Raw genomic sequence first — 23,009 nt, 5'->3', positions numbered from 1 at the left:
CAGGCTACTGAAGAAGAAAAGGGAATATTTGGCTGAGATCCCTGAAAAGGCCCAGCCTGGAACGTCAAGCCTGGCCCCAGGGACGTCTCCCTTTTCACTCTGGGGCAGGCAAAGTGGGTGCCAGCTTCTAGACTTGCGGCCGCCGGGCCCAGGGAGATAAAACATGCCTGCTGGCCAGGTTTGAGTCAGTGCCTCCGACGCCTGAGAAGGTGGGGTCAACCCCACCTGGACCGTGTGACCTGAGAGTGGGGGACAGCAAGTCCCCAGGAGGAAGAGATGGGTCCTACTGCTTGAAGAAGGGACAGAGAATGCCAGGCCAGCCAGACCACCCATCTGGAGGTGTGTCATCAGTGCACCCACAGGCCCCTGGAGTCCAGGAGTTGGCCGCGGCTGCCAGTCACGCCACGACTCCTGGATTTTTAGCATCTGTTATTGCTCATCTAGCCTGGATTTTTAGCATGAGGTAGCATGGGATGTAGCACCATCCACATGTAGGTGTTTTTTCTCCCTGTTGAATGGTTCTCTGTTCTGTGGTGTTCTGCCCCAATTGCTGGGACTTCCTGTGGCAGGGCCAACCTCTGAGGGACGAAGAGCCCATACTAGAGACAGGCCGCCTCTGTCCACACCACCCCCTCCTTCTAGAGATTCCCCTAGTGGAGTGACTGGAATAATCATAGTTGTTTATTCATTCGACTAGCACTTATTGAGCACCTTGTGTATGCCAGGCGCCTATTCATGGCCCTGAGAGGACAGCTGTGAACAAGGCAGAGGTGGCTGCCCTTGAGAAATTGATGTTCTAGTGGGGAGACAGACAGTAAACTAGTAAACAAACCAGCAAAACAAGACAGTTTTAGATTAAGTGTAATGAAGAAAATGAAACAGAGTGGTGTCAGAGAGGGAGGAAGCCACTTTTAGTGGGGTGGTCAGGAAAGTTTCACTGAGAAGGTGGCCTCTGAAAGCTGAGGCATGAATGAGTCAGTCATGAAGAAGCTGGGGTGGGGGAGGGGGGAGAGCTTAGGAAGCGGGAAGAGCCAGTGCAAAGGCCCTGAGGCAGAAACCAGCTTGGCTTGTTCAGGGCACAGAGGAAGGAGGTACGGCTGGAACAGAGTGAGTGTAAGAGGCAAGTAAGAGGTGGGGGGCGGGGGCGGCGAGGCGGGGTATGGTGGCAGGCAGGACTAGGTTTTGCAGGGCCTCATAGGCCAGATCAAGGAGTTCAGAAAGTATGCTAGGTACGATGGGAAGCTGTTTGGGGGTTTCAAACAGGCGAGTAGCATGACCCAATTGACTCTTTACAAAGCTCCCTGCAGCTGCTGCAGGGAGAATGGACTGCGGGGGATGGGAGTAGAAGTGAGGAGCCCAGTGGGAAGTCCTTGCAGGCATCCAGGTGGGACATGAGGGTGATGGTCGGGGTCCGGAATGCTATTTTGTGTGGATCTGATAGATCAAGGGTGACTCCCAGGATTTTGGCTTCAGCCCCTGGGTAGTGATGAGGTGGTTTCCTGTGTTGGGGAAAACAGGGGAGGAGCAGGGTGTTTTGAAGGGCTGGGCTAGGGAACCACGAGTTTGACTTTGGATCCGGGAGGCGGTGAAGAGTGTAGTGATCATCCACGCGGAGACATCAAATAGGCAGACGGCTATTTGAGGCCAAAGCTCGGTGGAGAGTCCGGGTGGGAACTGGAAGTTGGGAGTTGTCAGGAACAGGATGGAATTGACAGCCAGATGGGGGGTCCTGCCCTCGAGAGCTCGTGGTCGAGTGGGATGACATGACGGGGAGGACATGAGGGTGCAGTGGTAGCAAATGCTTGTATTGGAGGAGTATGTGTGATTTCCAAAATGCTTTGTGGACAATAATATCACTCAGGCCTCGGAGCAACCCAGCGAAGAGTTAGACATTATTGTCCCCATTTTTGTAGATGACAAAACTGAGGCCCCGAGAGGGAAATGACTCAGTCATAATGACTACCATTTATTATTATTATTCACTACCATTAAGTGAACAGAGATCAGGCTTAGCATTCTTCACGTGTTGTCTCATTTAATTCCTTTAATAGCCCCATGAGGTAAGAATTATTGAGGTGTCACCTGAGGAAATTGAGGCTTAAAGGGGTAAGGGACTGTCCATGGTCCCACAGTGTGTGAGGGACAGAGTCAAGTTGCTGGCTGTCTCCAGAGCCCGGGTCTTTCCAGGATCCCGTGCATCGTCACAGTTAAGGAGGCCAAGGCCCAGAAGGGAGAGTTGGCTTTCCCCGAGTCACACAGCAAGAATCAGGCAAGAGGGCCAAGACTCAATCCTCTGAGTTCTCAGCTGGAAGGGACCCTTGCACCCCTCTACTCTACCCTCCCCCAGTGTAGGGACTCCCTCTGCACCATCCTGGGCAGGTGGGGGGTGCAGTTTCACCAGGTGGCTCCCAGAACAGGTGCTCACTGCCTTCCCAGGCAGCCCATTCCACCGCTGGGCAGACTGACACGAGCCTGTGCTCATTTTGAACACAATCAATCACAATACAATTTCTGTGGTCCCCATCTCCCACCCCTTCCTGTCCTCCCCTCTCTGGACTTAACCCTAGGCGGTCCACGTTTTAGAACGGGATGTCTGGAACGGTCATAATTTGCCATATCAGTGTTGGCAAGTGAGTGTCGACACGCACGCCAACACCATTCCAGTCGTGGAGCCCGTGTGGAGGCCGGAGCGGGGGAGTGAGGAGCGGCCCTGTGCGCTGGAGCGAGGCTGCACCTGGGCTGGGCGCAGACAGCGTGAAGGATGCTTAGCCCAATGTCTGTTCACTTAGTGGTAGGCCTCCTCCAGTTCGTTCTTAAGGCTATCTCCTCCCCCGAGGGGGAACAAGCCCGGATGGGAAAGTGGGCGATTACACGGCAGTTCACCTATGTGTCATATAAACCGTGTGTCTCAGGCTTTCTGCCCCAATCCGTGGTCAGATCCCAGCTGTGGCAAAGCACAGCCAGTTTGCCCTGAAACACCACCCATCCTGGGTTCTACCTCATTCATTCATTGAAAATTCACTGCTCGCCTGTTAGGTGCCTGCACTGGGGTGGGGAGCGATCAGAATACAGCCCTGAGCAAGAGTTGGTCTCTTCCCTTCTTGGCTCTGATGAGGCGTGCTAACGACTGTGCTAGTTTTTCTCACGGGTTAGAGACGGAGCTGATCATCCACTAAATATCCTGGCCAGGGCCCTTCCTGGGTCTCTCTGCTTACGGTAACTTCTCCACCATCTGACTCGGTCGTAACACGCCCCCAAGTGGCTTCAAATCGCCACACCGCCTCTAGATTGTGGAGAAATGGGGCCTCCTACTGGCTAACCGCAGTGCTGAGCCAGCTCACTGTTCACCCACGATCTTCTCTCTTTCTTTCATTCTTGAATTTCTTTAGTCAGCAAACATTTAGTGAATGTCCACCAGGCCCAGGCGCCGTACCCATGGGGGATGCAGTGAGGAACAAGGAGACGAGTCCGTGCCCTCATGGAGCTGGCGCCCACACCTGGTGGGGAGACAGACAGGAAGCCGATAATTGCTATGAAGGAAAGAAAAGAATGTAATTTAAGACAGTGACTGAGGAAAGGAAGACTGCTTATCAGAGCGGGCAGCCAGGGGAGGCCTCTCTGAGGAGGGGCATTTGATAGAGACTTGAATGATGAGGAGGGGCCAGTCACAGGCAGATCAAGAATGGCGAGAACAGCACAAGCAAAGGCCCTGAGGTGGGGACTTCTTTCTGTTTTTGGTAACAGGAAGGAGACCAGTGTGGCAGAGTTAGGGAGTGAGAGAGTAGTGGGATGTGAGGAAAGCCGGGTCATGCAGGGCCACGGCAAGGAGTTAGATCATATTACAAACGCCATGAAAGCCAGTGGAGGCATTATGGTTCCATTAATATGTTAGAACAGGAACCTGGATTCCACAGACTGCCCTCAGAGGGGTCCGTGGATAGAATTCGGGGTGGGGGTGGGGCTGTGAACTTGGGTGGGAAAAAAATTACATCTCGATTTTTACTTTCCTCTAACCAAAAATGTAGCATTTCCTTCTGTTATGATATAGGCCACAGACCACAGAAGCGTTAGCAGTACTTGGACTTTGTCACCAGTGGAATCACAGATACTTCCATATTCTCCTACGGCTGTTGCAGATCTCGCAAAATATCGTCTATGAGATTACAGTAGTCATCAGACCCATTGCTTGCTCTTGTCACTATTGTCAAAATTCATAATATGTTTGATGACTATATTTCAATATAATTGATTTCATTTGAAATCCTTTATATTTTATTTTATGCATTTTTAATTCTGAGAAGGGGCCAGTAGGTTTTGTCAGACACCACAGAATTCAGAGCACAAAAAGTTTAGAACTTTTTGGTAGGAGTCGTGGATGGATTGGCTGGGTTGGGGAGAGGAAGGGAAGAGGGAATCAAGGGTGACCCCAAGTGCTGGGCCGAGTAATGCGGATGGGGGTGTGGTTAAGTTTTTCCTTTGGACGCCTCTCCAGGAGACCACACTGCAAATTGGGATTCATTTATCCCCCCTCCTTTTCCTCTCCCTGCTGATTCAGAAAGAAATCTGGAGACACCTCTCTTTCAGGCTTTTGGGGAGAAAAGGGGATTTTCACTGAGTGTGACGCTCAGGAGAGACAGGAGTTAACAAATATTTTAATCAACAAGCTAAGAGGGGCCGGCCCCGTGGCTGAGTGGTTAAGTTCACGTGCTCCGCTTCAGCGGCCCAGGGTTTCGCTGGTTCGGATCCTGGGCGTGGGCATGGCACTGCTCGTCAGGCCATGCTGAGGCAGCGTCCCACATAGCACAACCAGAGACACTCATAACTAGAATATACAACTATGTACCGGCGGGCTTTCGGGAGTAGAAAAAGAAAAAGGAAAAAAATAACAAGAAAAAGAAGATTGGCAACAGATGTTAGTCAACAGGTGCCAATCTTTAAAACAAACAAACAAAAAAACAAGCTAAGGGTTATAGGAAATCAGAAAAATGCTAGCAATAAGACTTATTTCTGGTCTTATTCATTTGATTAAATTCAGTGGGTATTTAATGGGGGCTTACCAGGACCTTTTAAGAGTTAGGGAGCCATGAAAATAAGACATGGCCTCCGCCTTCTCGAGTTTCAGTCTAGCAAAGGAAAAATATAATAAGCAAATGGAACACACTGTGAGAAATGCAGTATAGAGCAGGCTGTGTTCAGTCTTGTGGGGCTTGAAGTTTATACAATTTGCAGAGCCTTTTAGGAAAAAGAAGACAAAATTATGAGATCAAAATTAGGTATGGAGTCTTGAAAGGGTCCACTGTAAATGGGAGGTCTGAAGGCCAAGCTTCACTCGCTGCAGGGTCAGTCTATGTGCAGGGGGAGACAGCCATGAGAGTTTGTATTGGGCAGGGGGAGGCAGATTGGACACGGTTTCAAAGGACAGAGCATTAGGACTTCAAACCCCTTAAGCTGTGTTCTTAGATGATTAGCAGCCAGAGTGAGAAAGGTTAGAGGTCAGGAGCATCTGGGCACTCCGTCCACCTTCCAAAGCATGTGGAGAAAGCAGAGGCCTTTGCAGGGGGACAGGGAACAGCCCTGAACTGATGCAAGACGAATAGTTGGAAAAGCATGGATGCTGAGCCAAAGTGACTGTTCAACTGCGTGGGTGGGGGGCAGAACACCTGGATATTTCTTTCTTTCTTTATTTGGACTAGGTAAATGTCCAAAATTCAAGAGGTGTGGAAAGATTTACAATTTCTGATACAGTTTTCTGGATATAATCTATGCATACCTAAGCAGATACCTAGATATAATTTTTTTAAACACAAACAGTAGCACATTATGCCCACTGTTCTGCCTCTTGAGCTTTCCACTCAACAGGGCATCCTGGAGATTGTTCCATGTCAGGACACAAAGAGCATCTACATTCTTTTTGATGACTGCATACTATCCCATCATATATATCTTCCCTAATTCATTCACCCATCCCCTAATGCTGCATGCTCAGCTTGTTTCCACTCTTTTGCTAAAACACCACTTGCTGCTGGGAATATCCTTCTAGAGAGGTCATTTTGCACAAGTGTGAATATATCCCTAAGATAAATTCTTAGAAATGGAATGGCTGAGTCAGTTTATGTGCATTTGCAATTTTGATAGATATTGCCAAATTCCTCTCTCGCCAGCAGTGTGCAAGAGTGTTTGTTTCCCCACGTGCCCCAACATAGTGTGTCACACACTATTATCTTTGTCAATCTGATAGGTCAAAATTGTGTCTCAGTGCAGTTATAGCTGTGTTTATCTTACTGTGAGTGAAACTGAATGTTTTTTCATTCACAGCTGTTTGTATTTCCTCTGCTAGGAAGTCACCACACCTATCTCTTGGGTCATTAGGGTTTTTTTCCTTATTGATTTGTAATCGCTCTTTATATATTGGAGAAATGAGCCCTTTGTGTTGATTTGTTTATATTTTCCCCCAGTTTGTTCATTTCCTGGGATATTAAATTGGTCTTTGAAATAATAATAGCATTGGGAGGAATTGAGGGGCATGTTTCATCTCCCCCAATTTCCCAGAAGGAAAAATATTGTAACTGTAAGTAGCATAACTTTCGACTCTACATAAAACTTGCTAAGTGAATTATGAAGCATCAGTTTTGGTTCATTCAACAAATATATGCAGAGCATCTACTGGGTGCTAGATATTCTTCTAGGTGCTGAGATTACAATGGTGACCAAAACTGCCAAAATCAAGCTCCCATGGAGCTGATGCACTGTTAAAGAGTAAACAGAAAGAGAGGTACTTTGAGATGGTGATAAGTCTTATGAAGGAGGTGAAATGGAGGTGACAAAGGGAGGTGTGGCGGTGGGCTGGTTTAGATTAGATGATCAGGGAGGGCATCTCTGAAGAAGTGACTTTGTGTTAGGACCTGAGTGACAAGAAGGACCTAGGCAGGAGTGTAAGAACTAGAACTGCCTGGGAGAGGGAACAGTGCATGTAAAGGCCCTGAGGTAGGAGTTGACGTCAGAAAGACTAGCACAGGCCTCAGTATAAAGGGCCTTAGAGGCCAGGTGAGGAGTCCTGATTGTATTGTTGTGGGCTACAAGAAGCCATTGGAGTGTTTGTGTGTAAGGAGGGTTTACTTTTTGTTTTAGAAATGTTCAAACCTAAAAATAGAGGGAATGATGTAAGGAACCGCTTGTACCTTCATCCAGCTCAGTAGATAGCAGCATTTTGCCAATCCGGTTTCATCTCTACTCCTCACTTTTTTTGGTGAGGGGGCTGGTGTTTTTCTCTCCCTCTTTCCCTGCCTCATTCCCTTTTAAAAAGTAGTCTTTTTGTTGAAATATAACAAATATGTAAAAGGGCCCAAATCATAAGTATATGGCTCAATGATACTCACAAACTGAGCACACTCATGTAACTGGCATCCGGATCCAGAAACTGAATATGGCCAGCTCCCCAGAAGCCCCCGGGACCCCTTCCAGTCTCCACCTCCCAAATTTTTAACATGCGATTGGAACATAAAAGGGATCACACAGGATGTCTCTATTGTGACCAGCTTCTCTCACTTGTCGTGATGTTGAGAAGTCTATATTGTGTGTCATTGTAGATTGTAGAGTGCTAATTCTCATTGCTCTGGCATTCCACTGAATCACAGTTTATTCAACTGTGGATGCATACTTGGACTATCTTCAGGTTTTACCAGTGGTTCTGCTGGGAACATTCTGGTACATGTCTTTTGGTGAATACGTGTAGGCACACATGGTGGCTTATATCCACCATATTCCACCATGTGGAATCACTGGTCATAAGACAGGTGTATGCTCAACTTTAGTAAATAGGCCTATATTTGTTTGCTAGAGCTGCCAAACAAAGAACTACAAAATGGATGTCTTTTTTTTGTTTGTTTGGTGAGGAAGATTGGCCCTGAGCCAACATCTGTTGCCAGTCTTCCCCTTTATTTTTCCTCCCCAAAGCTCTGGTACATAGTTGTATATCCTAGTTGTAGGTCATTCTAGTTCTTTTATGTGGGATGCCACCTCAGCATGGCTTGATGAGTGGTGTGTAAGTCCACACCCAGGATCTGAACCAGCGAACCCTGGGCCACCGAAGCAGAGCATGCAAACTTAACCACTCAGCCACAGGGCCAGCCCCAAACTGGGTGTCTTAAACAACAGAAATTTATTATCTCACAGTTCTGGAGGCTACAAGTCAGAAACCTAGGTGTTGGCAGGGTTGATGCTTTCTGAGGGCTGGGAGGGAAGGATCTGTTTCAGGCCTCTCTCCTTGGCTTGTGGATAGCCGTCTTCTCCCCGTGTCTCTTCACACCATCTTCCCTCTGTGCACATTTGTCTCTGTGTCCAAATTTCCCCTTATTATATGGATACCAGTCATATTGGATTAGGGCCCATCCTAATGACCTCAGTTTAACTTGATCATCTGCAAAGACCCTATTTCCAAATAAGGTCTCACTTTGGGGTTTGGGGGTTAGGATCCCAACATATCTTTTTAGGGGGGAACATAATTCAACCCATAACTGTCCCAAAGAGTTTTCCAAAGTGGTTGTACCAATTTACTCACCCACTAAGTGCTGGAGTATTTTAAAGCTAATTCCAGACATGATATTGTTTGCCTTGGGAGTGTTTGAAAAGAAAGGAAGACTTGGTCTGATTTACATTTTTAAACAATTCTGTTTGTTCTGTGGGAATGTAAGACAAAGCAAACATTTCATCAAGAAAGAAAAGGTAGGGTGGGGCTGGTGGTGTAGTGGTTAAGTTCATGTGCTCTGCTTTGGTGGCCCAGGGTTCGTGAGTTGAGATCCCAGGTGTAGACCTACACACTACTCATCAAGCCACGCTGTGGCAGCATCCCACATACAAAATATAGAGGAAGATTGGCACAGAAGTTAGCTCAGTGCCAATCTTCCTCACCAAAAAAAAAAAAAAAAAGAAAGAAAGAAAGAAAGAAAAGGTAGTAAAGAGTGAACCCTCTGGATGGCCCAGGGAGGACTCTCTGCTACCCTGAAGTTGGGAGAAGCCTCCTGGGGACCCTTAGTTCAGGGATGCCATTCAGAGATCATGTTCCATCTCTCGCTGCACGGTGCCAGGCTGCCCGGTGCCAGGCTGCCCAGAGGAGCACCCCCCAGGGTCCAGGTGAGGCAAAGGGAGCAGCGGGGCCAGGACTCAGGCTGTCTTCTGTCCACCCACCTCCCTGCTAGGACATACAGCAGCTCCTCCAGCTCCAGCAGCTGGTGCTTGTGCCGGGTCACCACCTCCAGCCACCTGCTCAGTTCCTGCTGCCACAGGCCCAGCAGAGTCAGCCAGGTAAGGCCCCCACCCTGGATGGCCTCCTTGATGTTGCTACAGAACTCCCCTTCCCCCCCTCATCCCACGCATTCCTGCTTGTCTCTCTAGGCCTGCTACCAACGCCAAATCTATTCCAGCTACCTCAGCAAACCCAGGGAGCTCTTCTGACCTCCCAGCCCCGAGCCGGGCTGCCCACACAGGTGAGAGGGTCCGCCAAGTGTGCCAGGCTAGGCCCGCAGCAGGGCCTGCGGCAGGCTGGGTGAATGGGGTGGCGGGTTAGGATCTCCTCTCCATTTGGCCCATCCCATAACCACAGGGGCCAGGAGAGGAGTCAAGACCTGGAGCCCAGCCCTGCTCTAACACTAATTTGCTGTGGGACCTTAGGCAAGCCACTCTCCCTGCCCAGGTCAGCTTCTTCCTCTATAGAATGAGAGGAGTTAACCAGACTAGGGGCTCTTAACACTTTCAGGTACAAGGACTTCTTTGAGAATCTGACGAAAGACTTGGATCTGACCCCCACTGCCCCAAAATGCACATATATACAAAACACAAAAAGCCTATAGGTTATGAATACCTTGGGTCTCTTCCAGCACTCCAAATGGAGGGTTCTCTGAGGAAGGCCTCCATAGGGTACTAATTCACATCCCCTTCCCAGACCAGACACTGAAAACGGGGGGGCCACAGATGTGTTTTATTTGGCCCATACCATATTTTTTAAGTTGAATTAGTTGTCAACAAAATTCCCAGGAAACACCAGATTCCCAGCTTCTTTTGACAAACTGGAAGCTCTGGCAAGGCTGGATTTGTGTCCACATGGCATGGCGGCAGTGGGCAGCTGGCTGCTGGCCAGAGCAGGGGCCCCCTCCAGGAGGGCGTGAGCTCTCCAGGTCTCCTAGGTGTCCTCCTGCCTGGCCCCCATGGCCTTTCTTTCAGTTTGCTGTTTGGATTCTAGACTTTAATAATAATCTTGCACTATCCTTTACAGATTCCAGAGTTCCCTCCTACCCATTTATTTAGCAGTCCTTTCAAAAACTATATGAACTACTAAGAAAACCCAAAAAGTTTAGCTGCTTAGCTGCAATCCTGAAATCCAAAAATGCTCAGAAAATCAAGTTGTTCTTGTAATGTGAGCATCAGAAGTCATTTGGCTGCAAAGCCTGTCTTGACCTGATGCAAGGCAGCATATGTCTTTTCTTTATCCCTCTTGTGTGATATTCGTGCTTTCTTGAGAGCTGTTAATATGTCCAATTATGGGGTAATGCTTTGACCCTGATGGGGGGGGTCACACTAGCTATGATATATGCCCCATGTAGGCTTTCTAAAATCTGCAAAATTTCTGACTTCCAAAACACATCTGGCCTGGGTTTTGGATAATGGATCAAGGATTTGTGTGACCAACATCCTCGCAGACACCACCAGCTTCAGAGCTTTTATTTTTAGGAAAATGAAGCATTCCAGAGAGAGCTGTGGTTTCTTTGTAAATCCCCCCAGTCGCTCTCCCATCTGTTTTTAAAAATATTTTTACTTTATTTGCAACCTACTCATTTTTAACCCAATTCTCCCAACAACCCTATGGAGTAGGCAGAGCTGCCATGATTGTTCCCATCCTGCAGAGGGAGAACTGAGGCCCAGAGAGATTAAGAAACTTGCCAGGGTCACTGAGCAATTTGGTGTTAGAGCCAGTCCTTGATTCCCAGCCTGAGAGGAGGATAAAACCACCACCCCCAACTCCAGAGAGAGCCTTGGCAAAACGAGCTGGCTGCTCCTTCTGGGAGTTTGCAGGCTGGGAGGGAATGTGCGGAGAGTCCCAGGCAGCGACAGGACCCTTGTGGGGCAGCAGTGTCACCTTGATGGAAATTGCCAGTGTGGAGGGGCCTCCAAGGGGGAAGGTGGAGGGGAGTCTGAAGGAAGAGGCTGGACGGCAGGGAGGGAGGAAGGCAGGGGGAACTTCGCAGCCATTACTGAGTCCCATCCTGGTCCTCGGTCCTGCATCCCACCCACCTGCCCACTCCACACTCCACCAGGCCGTGACCCGCCCCACGCTGCCCGACCCGCACCTCTCGCACCCGCAGCCCCCGAAATGCTTGGAGCCACCATCCCACCCCGAGGAGCCCAGTGACCTGGAGGAGCTGGAGCAGTTCGCCCGCACCTTCAAGCAACGCCGCATCAAGCTCGGCTTCACGCAGGTCAGGTTTGGGGCCAGCCCGCAGGATGGGCGGTGGGCTTAGGGGTGACGGGGCGTGACTATTTGGTGGGCAGGGCGGGGGCATAGCTGTCTAGTGGGCGGGGTGAGGGCGTGACCAGCTGGTGGGAAGGGCGGGGCATAGCCATCTAGTGGGTGGGGTTTGGGGGCGTGGCCAGCTGGTGGGCGAGGTGAGCGCGGTGCACAGAGGCTGGGTCCTGACCGCCCGCCCCATCCTCACCCCCTGGTCCAGGGTGACGTAGGCCTGGCCATGGGCAAGCTCTACGGCAACGACTTCAGCCAGACGACCATCTCCCGCTTCGAGGCCCTCAACTTGAGCTTCAAGAACATGTGCAAACTCAAGCCCCTCCTGGAGAAGTGGCTCAACGACGCAGGTGGGACTGGGCTCTGGCGGGCGACGGGCGGCGGGCGAGGGAGGCGCCCTCTCATGCTCCGTCTCCTCCCGGCACAGAGACTATGTCTGTGGACTCAAGCCTGCCCAGCCCCAACCAGCTGAGCAGCCCCAGCCTGGGTTTCGACGGGCTCCCGGGCCGGAGACGCAAGAAGAGGACCAGCATCGAGACAAACGTCCGCTTCGCCTTAGAGAAGAGTTTTCTAGCGGTGAGGCCCCACCTCCCGGGAGGCCCTGAGGTTGGGCGGGAGGACGGCCGGGGCTCAAACGCCCTCTGCCCGCAGAACCAGAAGCCTACCTCAGAGGAGATCCTGCTGATTGCAGAGCAGCTGCACATGGAGAAGGAAGTGATCCGCGTCTGGTTCTGCAACCGGCGCCAGAAGGAGAAACGCATCAACCCCTGCAGCGCGGCCCCCATGCTGCCTAGCCCTGGCAAGCCGGCCAGCTACAGCCCCCATCTGGTACCAAGGGCTCCTCGGGGGGGTGAGGGGGGCACAAAGCTCTGGCACCTCCCTCGCCCCTTGGCAGGCACCTTATACAAAGCACAACCTCCCTGGTTGTCCACATTTCCTAGGACAGAGGACAGGCTTGGGGACAGGCTGTCACATGGGTGGAGCACAGTCACAGAGGGACACACAGTTTTCAGAGAACTGGTCTTACGTGGGGGATACAAGCACCCACAGACATAGCCAAACATAGAGTCATCACAGGACATAGCCACATGGGGACGGATACCAAGTAGGGAATACAGGCCCCTCCCCCTGCCCCCCCCCCCCCCACACAGACAGGGCAGGGACATCATTACATCCCTGGGTGTACACTTAGGTATATAGCTCCACACAGACCTGCTCGGGATCAGACACGTTGGGACATCACTTTATTCCATCTAGTATGGAAAGGGCTATGACACTACAGAGGGCTCGGAGGAGTCCCTGTCCATGATGTGGAGGAAGGAGGGACCATCTGAGCTGACTCAAAAGGACAAAAGAGACTTGGTCAGCCACATGAAGGACAGGCAAAGGGACTGGTGTTCACAAAGGCCTGGAAGCCGGAGTGTGCCGAGCCCACTTTAAGGAACTCCAGTGCAGTTTAGTGTGGTTGGAGCTGGAGTGCAGGTGAACGAGTATGGGGGGCAGGGTGGGAGGTGGGCCAGACACCCAAGCTGCATGCTGAGGAGCTTGAACTTGACCCATGGGCAGTGAGGAGCTGAGGAGGAGTTTTGAGCTGGGGAGGGACAGTATCTCATTTAGAGTGGGGCTGATGGAAGGATGAGACTGGAGGCAGCGAGGCCAAGAAGGAGGCTGGTGGATGTTCCCAGAAAATGAAGCAATATGACATCTCAACACTCTGATGCAGAGACACAGTTTATCCTCATAATGCCTGCCCCCACACACACTTCAGACCTGCAGCTGGATAGTGTCAGAGGAGAGGTGGGGGAGCACGCTTGGTTGGGAAGTATTCCCTCCTGCTTGTGGCTCAGAATTGCCCAGGGTAAATGTGGAGAAGGATATGATGGAAAGCACCTGGCCTCATACAAACGTAGCATTGTACCCCAAGCCTTCTCACCATCCTAGGGGCAAGGGGAGGGGGTCGTTCCCAAAGGGAGCAGCATGGGGGCTGCTGGGAGACAGTGGCCTAACCATACCTTCTTTCCTCTCTCCCAGGTCACACCCCAAGGGGGCGCCGGGACCTTGCCATTGTCCCAAGCTTCCAGCAGTCTGAGCACAACAGGTCAGGGAGGGCAGAAGATGGGGAGGGGGTCCTGGAGACTCAGTGCAGGCCTGGAGCCTGGGGTTCTCAAGTGGTGCAGGGCACAGGGTGTCTGCGGGCCTCAGGACGGAGCCTGGGGATGAGGCGGCATGGGTCAGAGAGGAGAGGGCAGCCTTGCCCTCCTGGCCAGAGCAGCGCACTTTCATCTGTTCCACAATTTCATTTGAGAAAAGCTTGGGGTTGTTAATAGGCAATGTACTTGGGTTCTGTTCCCAGCATTTATAAACTGTGTGAACTCCAGAAGCAATTTTACCTCCCTGAGCCCCAGTTTTTATAAAATTGTTGTGAAATATAATACATACAGAAGCTATTTACATGATTATATACATGCACACACACACGCGCACACACACACACTTTTGTACCCAAAGCCCTCCTTTCCCCCTTCCCGGGACAGGGCGTGTTTAACACCATATACAAGAATAATATAAAACAACACCGTCTTGCCTCTCCCCAGGTTAAGGAATAATAAGTGGAGGGTTATAAAGTAGTAAGGGTGTGCCTGGCACTGTTCTAAACTCTTTATAAAGAGTATTGCCTCATTTAATCCTCACACCCATTTTATGAGGTAGGTTTTGTTATTATCCTCATTTTCCAGATGAGGGAACTGAAGGCCAGAGAGGTGAAGGCACTGGCCCAAGGGCACAGCTGGGTCTGACAGAGGCATGAATTGCTGCCCTGGCTGTCTGGCCCAGCCGGGCTCTGAGCCCTCTCAAGCTTGGCGTGTGCAGCCGCACCCCCCTGCCTGGCCCCTAGAGGGAGCCATAGGGTTTTGTGTTCTGGGCACCCCCAGTTCTTCTCTATAAAAGGAATCGGGTGGTGAGGTTCATGGTGGAGTACTCAGGGTGCCAGAGCACGCCCAGGCTCAGTGGGTGACAGTTGCTCTTACTGCAATTTCTGTGATCGCTATCACTGTGGCAGAGGCAGAAAGAAATGGCTCTGGAAAGAGAGGGCGAGAGACCTAAGTCTGTTCTGACTGAGGAGATGCTGCGGGACTGGGCAGGGAAGACAAGCAGGAGGTTCCTCTGTGGAGGACAAGTGGAAGCTCAAGTCTCCATCTCTCTGTCTCTCTTTGGCAGTTACTACCTTATCCTCAGCTGTGGGGACGCTCCACCCCAGCCGGACAGCCGGAGGGGGTGGGGGTGGGGGCGGGGCCGCGCCCCCCCTCAATTCCATACCCTCTGTCACTCCCCCACCCCCGGCCACCACCAACAGCACAAATCCCAGCCCTCAAGGCAGCCACTCGGCTATCGGCTTGTCGGGCCTGAACCCCAGCACGGGGTAAGTGAGCAGCTGCAGGTGGGGAGGCTATGGGGAGAAGCCGGGCGGCTGCTGCTTCTGGGGTGGGAGCTGCCCCCCAGTTCTGCCAATGAGTTCCCGCCCCTGCTAATGCCTCTGCTTTGCCTCTTGCAGAAGCACAATGGTGGGGTTGGGCTCCGGGCTGAGTCCAGCCCTCATGAGCAACAACCCTTTGGCCACCATCCAAGGTGCGTGCTGCCTCATGTCACTCTCATCGTCACCAACCCTGCCCTCTGGGGGCCTCGAGCCCCCCCATTGCTGCTCCAGCCATGCCATTCTGCCCCTGCTCACTGCATCGCTTGCCTCTTCATACCCATCTCACCTTGGGGGAAGGTGTGAGGGGTGCTGATGGGGGTCAGTGAGGCAGATGGGAAGACAGGGGCACTGCGGGTGGGATGCTGGAAGGTGCCCCCAGCCCAGCCTCCTCTCTCTCCCCGCCAGCCCTGGCCTCTGGTGGAACTCTGCCTCTTACCAGCCTTGATGGCAGCGGGAACCTGGTGCTGGGGGCGGCCAGCGCGGCCCCGGGGAGCCCCGGCCTGGTGACCTCGCCACTCTTCTTGAATCACGCTGGGCTGCCCCTGCTCAGTGCCCCGCCTGGCGTGGGCCTGGTCTCGGCAGCCGCTGCAGCTGTGGCGGCTTCCATCTCCAGCAAGTCTCCTGGCCTCTCCTCGTCCTCCTCCTCGTCCTCCTCCTCCTCCTCCACCTGCAGCGAGGTGGCAGCACAGACCCCTGGAGGCCCTGGGGGGCCCGAGGCAGGGTCCAAGTCCGAGTGAGGGCCCACCATGCCTCCCCTCCTACTCCTCTGACCCCCACCTCGGTACCCCGCCTGGAAAGAGGGCGAGGAAGCCAGCGGTGGGGGTGCAGAGGGTCCTTGGAGCAGGAGAGACAAGGGAGGAAAGACCAAAAAAAAAACCAACCAACCAAAAAAAAGAAAGAAAAGAAACCAACCAACAAAAAAGAAAACCAAAAATAATCACAACAGAAACCAGCTGCCCCAAAGGAACCAGAGGTGAAAAACAAACAAATATAAAAAACCAAAAACAAACAAAAAATCCCCCACAAAACCGAACAAACCAAAAACCAGTCGCGAGCCAGACCTCAGTGTGCTCACCCTCACCGCTACGACACCAAATAAGAACCCCAGCCAGGGGCGGAGAAGCCTGGCAGGGCGGACTCAAGCTGAGCCCCTGGCTGTGGGGCCAACCCCCAACCTTGCCTCCCCCAGTGGGGGCCAGAGAAGGAAAAAGAGAATGTGCCAGCCTTGCAGCCCCAGCCCCCAGCCCTGGGCTAGCGAGGACAGGGCACAGCCTGGGGCAGGTGGGGCGGGCTCAGAACCACCTGCCAAATGTTCTTTTCCAGAAGGTGAAAGAGAAAGGGCCTGAACAACCTTACACCAAATATTCAGTAGCTTCATCCAAAGGATGTACAGAATTTTTAGCGTTGCGCTCAACAGAATGTGTCCCTACCATGTGTCCCCCTCTCCCACGGCCCCCCGCTCTCCCCAGCTGGGTAGGGGGGTCTCACTGTAACCTCCTCCCTCCTCCAGCCAGGGGAGAGTTCAGGGGAAGGCTTGGGATGACTTTTCACCCCTTGTACCTCCCCCTCTTCCCTTTGAAGGGTGGGCTAGGCCGTTTTGCCAAGTTCTAGCTCTCATACGTCCCCCCTCAACCCCGTCACCCTCCTCTGCTCTGAAATCTGCCCCCTCCCCAGCCCACGGGAAGGTGGAAGTTTCAGACAAGAGGGGATGAGTTGAGGGCATTCAAATTGTCTTTTTTTCCATCCTCGTCTGTCAGTTTCCCTGAAAAAAAAATTCATATTCCAGTGCCTATCCGTGGGATCCTTCACGTTCTTTGACATTGACCAGAAACCAAAAAGAGAACTCACCTCGCTCTTCCCACCCTGTGCCCCTCTGATACTGGCAAATCCCTCTTCCTCTCCCCCCATACACATGCACACACGCACGCACCCCAGTGGTGGGTTCCTCGAGATGGCTTCCCCATCAGGGTCCAGGTGGCGGTGACAGTGCCATGACCTGTGGTCCCCATCCGAGAGGGCGCTGTGGTGGCCACCACACCCATGAGACCTCCCTCGAGTCTTGGCGACCTTGTGTTTGCCCAGCCCTGGACACCTCTCGACGGACAGAGGAGAGACGCCGCTGGGAGCCACTTTGCCCTCCTGCTATTGTGGAGGCCAACAAAGTTTTGAACCAAAAAAAAAACCAAACAAAAAACCAAACAAACAATAAATTAAAACTAGAAAAAAAAAGAATTTATAGATATATATATATTTAAGGGAAAGAAGATGAGGACTCTTCAAGAATAAGAAGGAGCCGCGAGGTGGAGCCAAGCCCCTGCACCAGTGGTCCAGGCCCTTGGTCCCCAAGGCGGATGGAAGGACGGATGCTTCTTTCTCTTCACAAATACCTCATGGACGTCGTCTTCGGGAAAGCCGGAGGGGGGTGGCTGGGGCAGGGCCTGTCCCTCAGCCAGGGTGGATGGAAGCGGGTGGGCAGGGCTGAGAGAGGGTGTCAGGGACAGGGGTGAAGAGCCCCAAGCTCCCCGCCCCCCAATCAACTGAAAAAGCTTTAAGAAAAAAAAAAAAAAGGAAAAAAAGGAATAAGAAAGCAAAAAGAATGGACAAAGGAAAACTAACAAATTTTCGGGTGGTTTGATTCCTCCTTTGATCTCTTTTTTCTGTTCTCTTCAGTCCACTCTCCCTTCTCTCTGCTCACCTCTCTCTGCCTCTCTCTCCCTCTTCCTTCGCTCCTCTCTCACCTGTCTCAATCTCGTTCTTTCTGTGTCTCTCCTCAAACCAAAGTGTTGCTGTGAAGGACGCGAGCCATTGAAATCAGAGCAGAGCCTGGCGGCAGCTTCAGACTGGCCCCTGTCCCTTGTTGGGCAGAGCAGAGGGAGGGGAGAGCCCCGGGAGACGGGCAGTGCTGCTGGACACTCCGAGGAGAGGCAGACAGAGCCTCGGATGCCACCCTGGGCCCCAAGGCTTCAGTGTTCTCTCTTTCTTTCTTGTCTCCCTTCTCCCACCCGGGAAAGGAAACTGTTGGGCTGGGCCACGGCGGCAGCAGAGACTCGGCTGTTGCAAGGGTTTCGGGGTGCCTTGTTGGGCAGCGGTGGAGTGGCCGCCCCTCCCACCCTGGCAGCGATGGGGCCTGGCATGCCTTCGACCCGTCCTCGCCGGAATGTAAGCATCTCCGCTGAACCGACTCCCTGCCCTGACCCTACCTCTGAGTTTGTCCATTTTTATTTCCTGAAGAGAAGGGACTGGTGAGAGGGCCTGGGCCCCAGTGCAGGGGTGGAGAGGGGGCCAAGGGCTCCTGACCAGATAGGAAGGACATTTGAGCAGAGCAAGGTGAAAGGAATTACAACCAAAAACCCCTCTGAGAAGACAGGCAGCATGGAAGGCATGGTGGAGATGACTCAAACAAAAACTGATTCTAGACCAAAAAAAAAAAAAAAAGAAAAAAAAAGAAAAAAAAAAAGGAAAGAAAATCCAGGACTCACCACCACCCACTTCATCCTGCTTCCTCCCCATCAAATCCTGCCACCTGGGACCTCTCCCCGACCCCAGTGTTGGGGGAGTGGGGCAGAGAGGAGGGGAGGAAGCAGGGGGCAGGGATGGGGCCAATGCCCTGACATTGGTGGAGGGGCCCCTGTGCAGCTGGGGGTGATGGGGACCCTCCCCATCCAACCCCCATAACTGGGAAAAGAAAGAAAAGAAAAAATGAATATTCCCTGGGAGAGGGAAAAATAACCAAATCCCAAGCTTTAACTACAGCTGTGAAACCAAATATTGGGAAGGGGGTGGGAGGGAAGGAGGGGCAAGTGTGCCCCAGGTCTCCCCCCTGGGCCCCCCTCCCCCGAGGACTCGAGATAAGGCACCAAATACCTCATAGAACTTTAATGTTAAAAAAAGGAAACCAAATATCGTTGGCTGGGGGCCAGCCAGGGCAAGGGGCTGGGGGGCTGGAGGGAGCCAGGGTTGGGAAGGTGACGGGGGAGTTCATGCCTCCCATCCCCCTCTGCCCCTTCCACTCCGGTCCCCCGTCTCGACTCCGGGAAACAAAACTATCTCATCGTTTTTATTTTGTGGTCTGTACAGAGCCTGTGTCCGTGTGTCTGTGTGTGAGCGAGAGAGTTGGGGGCTGGGGAACTTTATGTGGGGGATGGGGAGGGAGACCCCAGGCCAGGCTCTGGGCTAGGTGAGATGTCTGAAGTGGGTGGCCAGGGGCCTGGGCTAGAAAGAGAAGATGATGAGTGGATTGGAGAAAAGGGGAGCCCTCTGAATTTCTCTTCTCCCCAACCTTGACTTGAGGACAGAGACTGGGTCTACCTTAATGGTGGGCCTTTTAATTGTGCCAAAAAAAAAAATGCTAGTGAAGGAAACATCTCTCTCTGTTCTCTTCTGGGAGGGTGGGGGCTAGAAGTAAGAGGGAGGGGCTGCGGGTAAAAGTAGGGGTGAGTAGAGATGGGGAACCCAAACCCCTGTATGAGTTGGGGCTAAGATCAGGAGGAGGGGAAGGATATGAGTTTCCCACACATCTCCTCCCTGGGGAAGGCCAAGAGAGGGTCTCCTAGCCTTGGGAAGATGGGGTAAGGGACTAGCACATAGGGGGTGACCTCTTGACCAGGCTAGATTTCCTCACCCACCCAAATCCCAGGGTACCTCTCTCTCCCTTTAGCCCAGGGTAGGGGGAACTGAATGAGAGAGAGAGTGAGACAGACTGAGCAAGACTGAGACACGCGGGCCCCCACTGGCCTGAGTGGGAAAGGCAAGTGCGAGAGATAAAGGCCTCCAAGAGAAAAAAGAAACAAACCAAAGATTTAACCATTAAAAAAAAAACCCACAGACAACTCCGCTACCTTTTTATACGTTGGAAAAAAAAGTGAAAAAAATTTAAAAATAAAAATTAAAAAAAAATACACAAAAACTCCAAGCCGCAGTTCCTTCATGCGGTTTGAACTTTGACCTCAGCAGTCTCCAAAGCAAGATGACGATGACAAAGGCGAGAAAAAAAAAAGAAAAAATAATGTATATTTTTAAGTATTTGTCCTTGAGATGTTAGCTCCTTGTTAAACAAACACAAAAAGGAGAGAAAAATCCAGAGAGAAGTGTTGCTGGGACGGAGACAACTATTTACTATGTCTGTGACCCCTCCCCTCTGCCTCCCCTTCCTCTCCTCTTTCCTATCCCTGCTGCCCTTCCCCAGCCTGTCCTCTAAGCCCAGGGGCTCAGTATTTATTTATTTATATAATTACAGGGTGACTGGGGGCCTCTCTCGACAATTTGTAGAGAGGGCCGTTGGATCATGGTGGGGTGGGGAAGCGGGGGAAAAGCAGGGGTCTGATCTCTGATCAACTCTCTGCTAGCTCCTTCTGGCTTCTTATCCCACTGCTGCCACCATCACCTCCCAAATTCAAGGCTGTACTTGGGCAAGGTGACCATCCCACCTTGTAAAGATCTGATTGGCTTGGCCCTTTCTGTGGTGGGTGTCTCCCACCTACTCATTTGAATGACCAGGTTGGCACCAGGATAGGAGGTGGCAAGTAGTGGGCAAAGGGAGACCAAGAAGTGGCATCCGGAAGTTGAGTAGGCCCTGGAGGAGACCTGCTTTTCCTCCATTCTCACCAAGTTAGCCCCCCTTTCAGTTCTGTCTGACCCCTGTGTTGGTAGCCCCTCCCTTCCCATCCTGTACCCCCTCCCTGTCTCTTCTCGTGGTAGCGGGTTAGCGTTTCAGTGTTCTTAACTCCAATCTGCTTGTTCATTGTACAATGTGCTTCTTTTAAGGCCCCATTTTTGTAACTTGAGTGTGTCATTCATCTGAACAACATCCAAAAATAAAAAATTAAAAACTGTACAGAGAGAAATGCTGCCTGCTCTCCTTTGGTCTCCTCTCTGTCCCGGGAAGGGTGGTGGGGAAGTCAGGGTATGGGGTGGGTATGCATGTGCTGGGGAGGGGAAGGCTTTACTTCTGTTCAAACAGTGAATGTTCAGGAGTAAGGCCTGAGCAATTTTTTTTGCCAATCAGAAAACCAAGTCTCAGGGGGCCAGCCCAGTGGCCCAGCGGTTAAGTTCACACGTTCCGCTTCGGCAGCCCAGCTGGTTGTTCGGATCCCGGGTGCGGACCTACACACTGCTTGTCAGGCCGTGCTGTGGCAGGCATCCCGCATATAAAGTAGAGGAAGATGGGCACAGATGTTAGCTCAGGGCCAGTCTTCCTCAGCAAAAAGAGGAGGATTGGTGGCAGATGTTAGCTCAGGGCTAATCTTCCAAAAAAAAAAAACAAAAAAAAGGAAAACCAAGTCTCAGAATTTAGGATGATTTCAAATCTCAGTTCTGCCATTTTATAGACATGTGGCGCTTGATCTGTGAGCTTCAGTGTCCTCATCTGTCAGAGAGACAATATCCACCCTGTGGGCTTATAAGAATTAAATGAGATGATATAAGTGCTTAGGACAGATCTCCAGCACAGTCTTCAATAAATGAGAAAGCCAGGAAAGCCATGAGTACTTCCCCACTGCCATCCCCAGAGGACTAACAAGACCCTTTAAAAACAGAGTTGACTCTGAACTTGTCTGGTGGTACAAGGTACACACCTCCCTTCTTTTTTCAGAGCGACATTAACTCTCTTTCACTCAAATTTTTGTGCCCATCTTGACTAAGTCATTTGGCAGGAACAACATCTTCACAGGTCAGGCCGTGGGCTGATGCCCAAGACCTCACAACTGAAAATCAGAAATGGTGTCAACAACTGGACTTCCTCATTGCCATCAGGTCGCCTTGTCATTGTTCCATTCTCTGATGTATGCCTAGCACACAGGTACTAGGATTCTGCACATTCAGTAGTGAGGGACGGGAGAACAGGAGAAAGGAAAAGTGGAAGAGTGGTTTGATCATTTAGAAAGATAAAAAGTATTAGCACTTCAGGGGCCAGCCCGGTGGCACAGCGGTTAAGTGCGCGCATTCCGCTTTGGCAGCCCAGGGTTCGCCAGTTTGGATCGCGGGTGCGGACATGACACCAATTGACAAGCCACGCTGTGGTAGGCGTCCCACATATAAAGTAGAGGAAGACGGGCACAGATGTTAGCTCAGGGCCTGCCTTCCTCAGCAAAAAAAGAGGAAGATTGGCAGTAGATGTTAGCTCAGGGCTAGTTTTCAAAAAAAAAAGCATTAGCACTTCATTGTTTCGGCAATAATGAAAGAAAAAAAAGCACCTCTGCAACTCTCAAGACGAGTCAGTAGGGATGGGGGAATGGGATGCTGGGATGGAGGAACACAATAGTATCCTGAGGAAGGTCATTTGGGCCAGCCCCCTGCCTGCAGGGTGGTACAGTCAGACCAATACAGATCCAAAAGCTCCTTGCCATTCAGGCCATCCTGTGATAACCACAGATGGCACAGAGTGCACTGAGCTGAACTAGGCATCCGCCTGTACCCCCATGAATGTGCCTAAATGATCCACATGCCCTCCCGTGTACAAAGTTGAGCCTCCTCTTGTCAAGGACATATTGGGCATTAGAGGACCATTCTGTCCCCTTGACTGTTCTGCTTACACAGCTTCCATATCCAACTGAAAAACAAGCAATGCAAGGCTCTTCTCAGAGAGGTCTGCAAGTCACCTGCGTAAGAATTGCTCTCTTCAAATCAGATTCCTGGGTCTCACCCAGACCGGCTGCTGGATCCAAATCTCTGGGGGAGCGCCTGGCACACAAAGTTTTGTGAACCTTGCTTGTCCAACTCAAACCCCGACATCCGACAAGGGTCTGATCAGTGCCATCTTTTTTAGGATAGTGGTTCAACTGAGGACCATGGAAGTTTTAGTGGGGTGATGGTGAACAGTGAGTTTTGTTCATAAATGTTTTTGCACACAAACTTTTCTCAGGTGGAAATTTTCACGAGGGGCATTAAAAAGGAACAATAATGGGTGGTCACCCCACTGTCACAGAGCCACTCTTCTCTGCTGAAAGCAATTTTATCTTGGAGTCAACCAGCAACTTTGTTTCTCTCCATTCCCATCCCTTTGATTCAGCCTGATTTTTATTTAGTTTTTGC

The 23,009-nt window shown here is 51.5% G+C and overlaps 2 protein-coding genes across 3 annotated transcripts in view; one reads left to right on the top strand and one right to left on the bottom strand.

Moving 5' to 3' along the window:
• Nucleotides 1-18,365, top strand: part of POU2F2 (POU class 2 homeobox 2) — a 33,851-nt gene extending 15,486 nt beyond the window's left edge. Inside the window, exons 7-16 of one of the 2 annotated variants that reach the window (XM_046684079.1) lie at nucleotides 9,195-9,300; nucleotides 9,391-9,482; nucleotides 11,355-11,468; nucleotides 11,718-11,859; nucleotides 11,937-12,085; nucleotides 12,161-12,337; nucleotides 13,541-13,607; nucleotides 14,726-14,927; nucleotides 15,060-15,133; nucleotides 15,387-18,365. In XM_046684079.1, coding sequence (XP_046540035.1) covers nucleotides 9,195-9,300; nucleotides 9,391-9,482; nucleotides 11,355-11,468; nucleotides 11,718-11,859; nucleotides 11,937-12,085; nucleotides 12,161-12,337; nucleotides 13,541-13,607; nucleotides 14,726-14,927; nucleotides 15,060-15,133; nucleotides 15,387-15,718 — 1,455 coding nt within the window. In that variant the 3' untranslated portion in view covers nucleotides 15,719-18,365. The remainder of the gene's footprint in view (nucleotides 1-9,194; nucleotides 9,301-9,390; nucleotides 9,483-11,354; nucleotides 11,469-11,717; nucleotides 11,860-11,936; nucleotides 12,086-12,160; nucleotides 12,338-13,540; nucleotides 13,608-14,725; nucleotides 14,928-15,059; nucleotides 15,134-15,386) is intronic. The other variant, XM_046684080.1, reaches the window with a different exon arrangement.
• The window catches only part of LOC124251347 (carcinoembryonic antigen-related cell adhesion molecule 1-like), a 1,036,279-nt gene that overhangs the window by 635,026 nt on the left and 378,244 nt on the right, over nucleotides 1-23,009 (bottom strand). The window lies entirely within an intron of this gene.

This window comes from Equus quagga, chromosome 13 (assembly GCF_021613505.1).
Source record: "Equus quagga isolate Etosha38 chromosome 13, UCLA_HA_Equagga_1.0, whole genome shotgun sequence".
NCBI classification, from domain to species: domain Eukaryota; kingdom Metazoa; phylum Chordata; class Mammalia; order Perissodactyla; family Equidae; genus Equus; species Equus quagga.
This window is presented reverse-complemented; position numbering and strand designations above follow the sequence as displayed.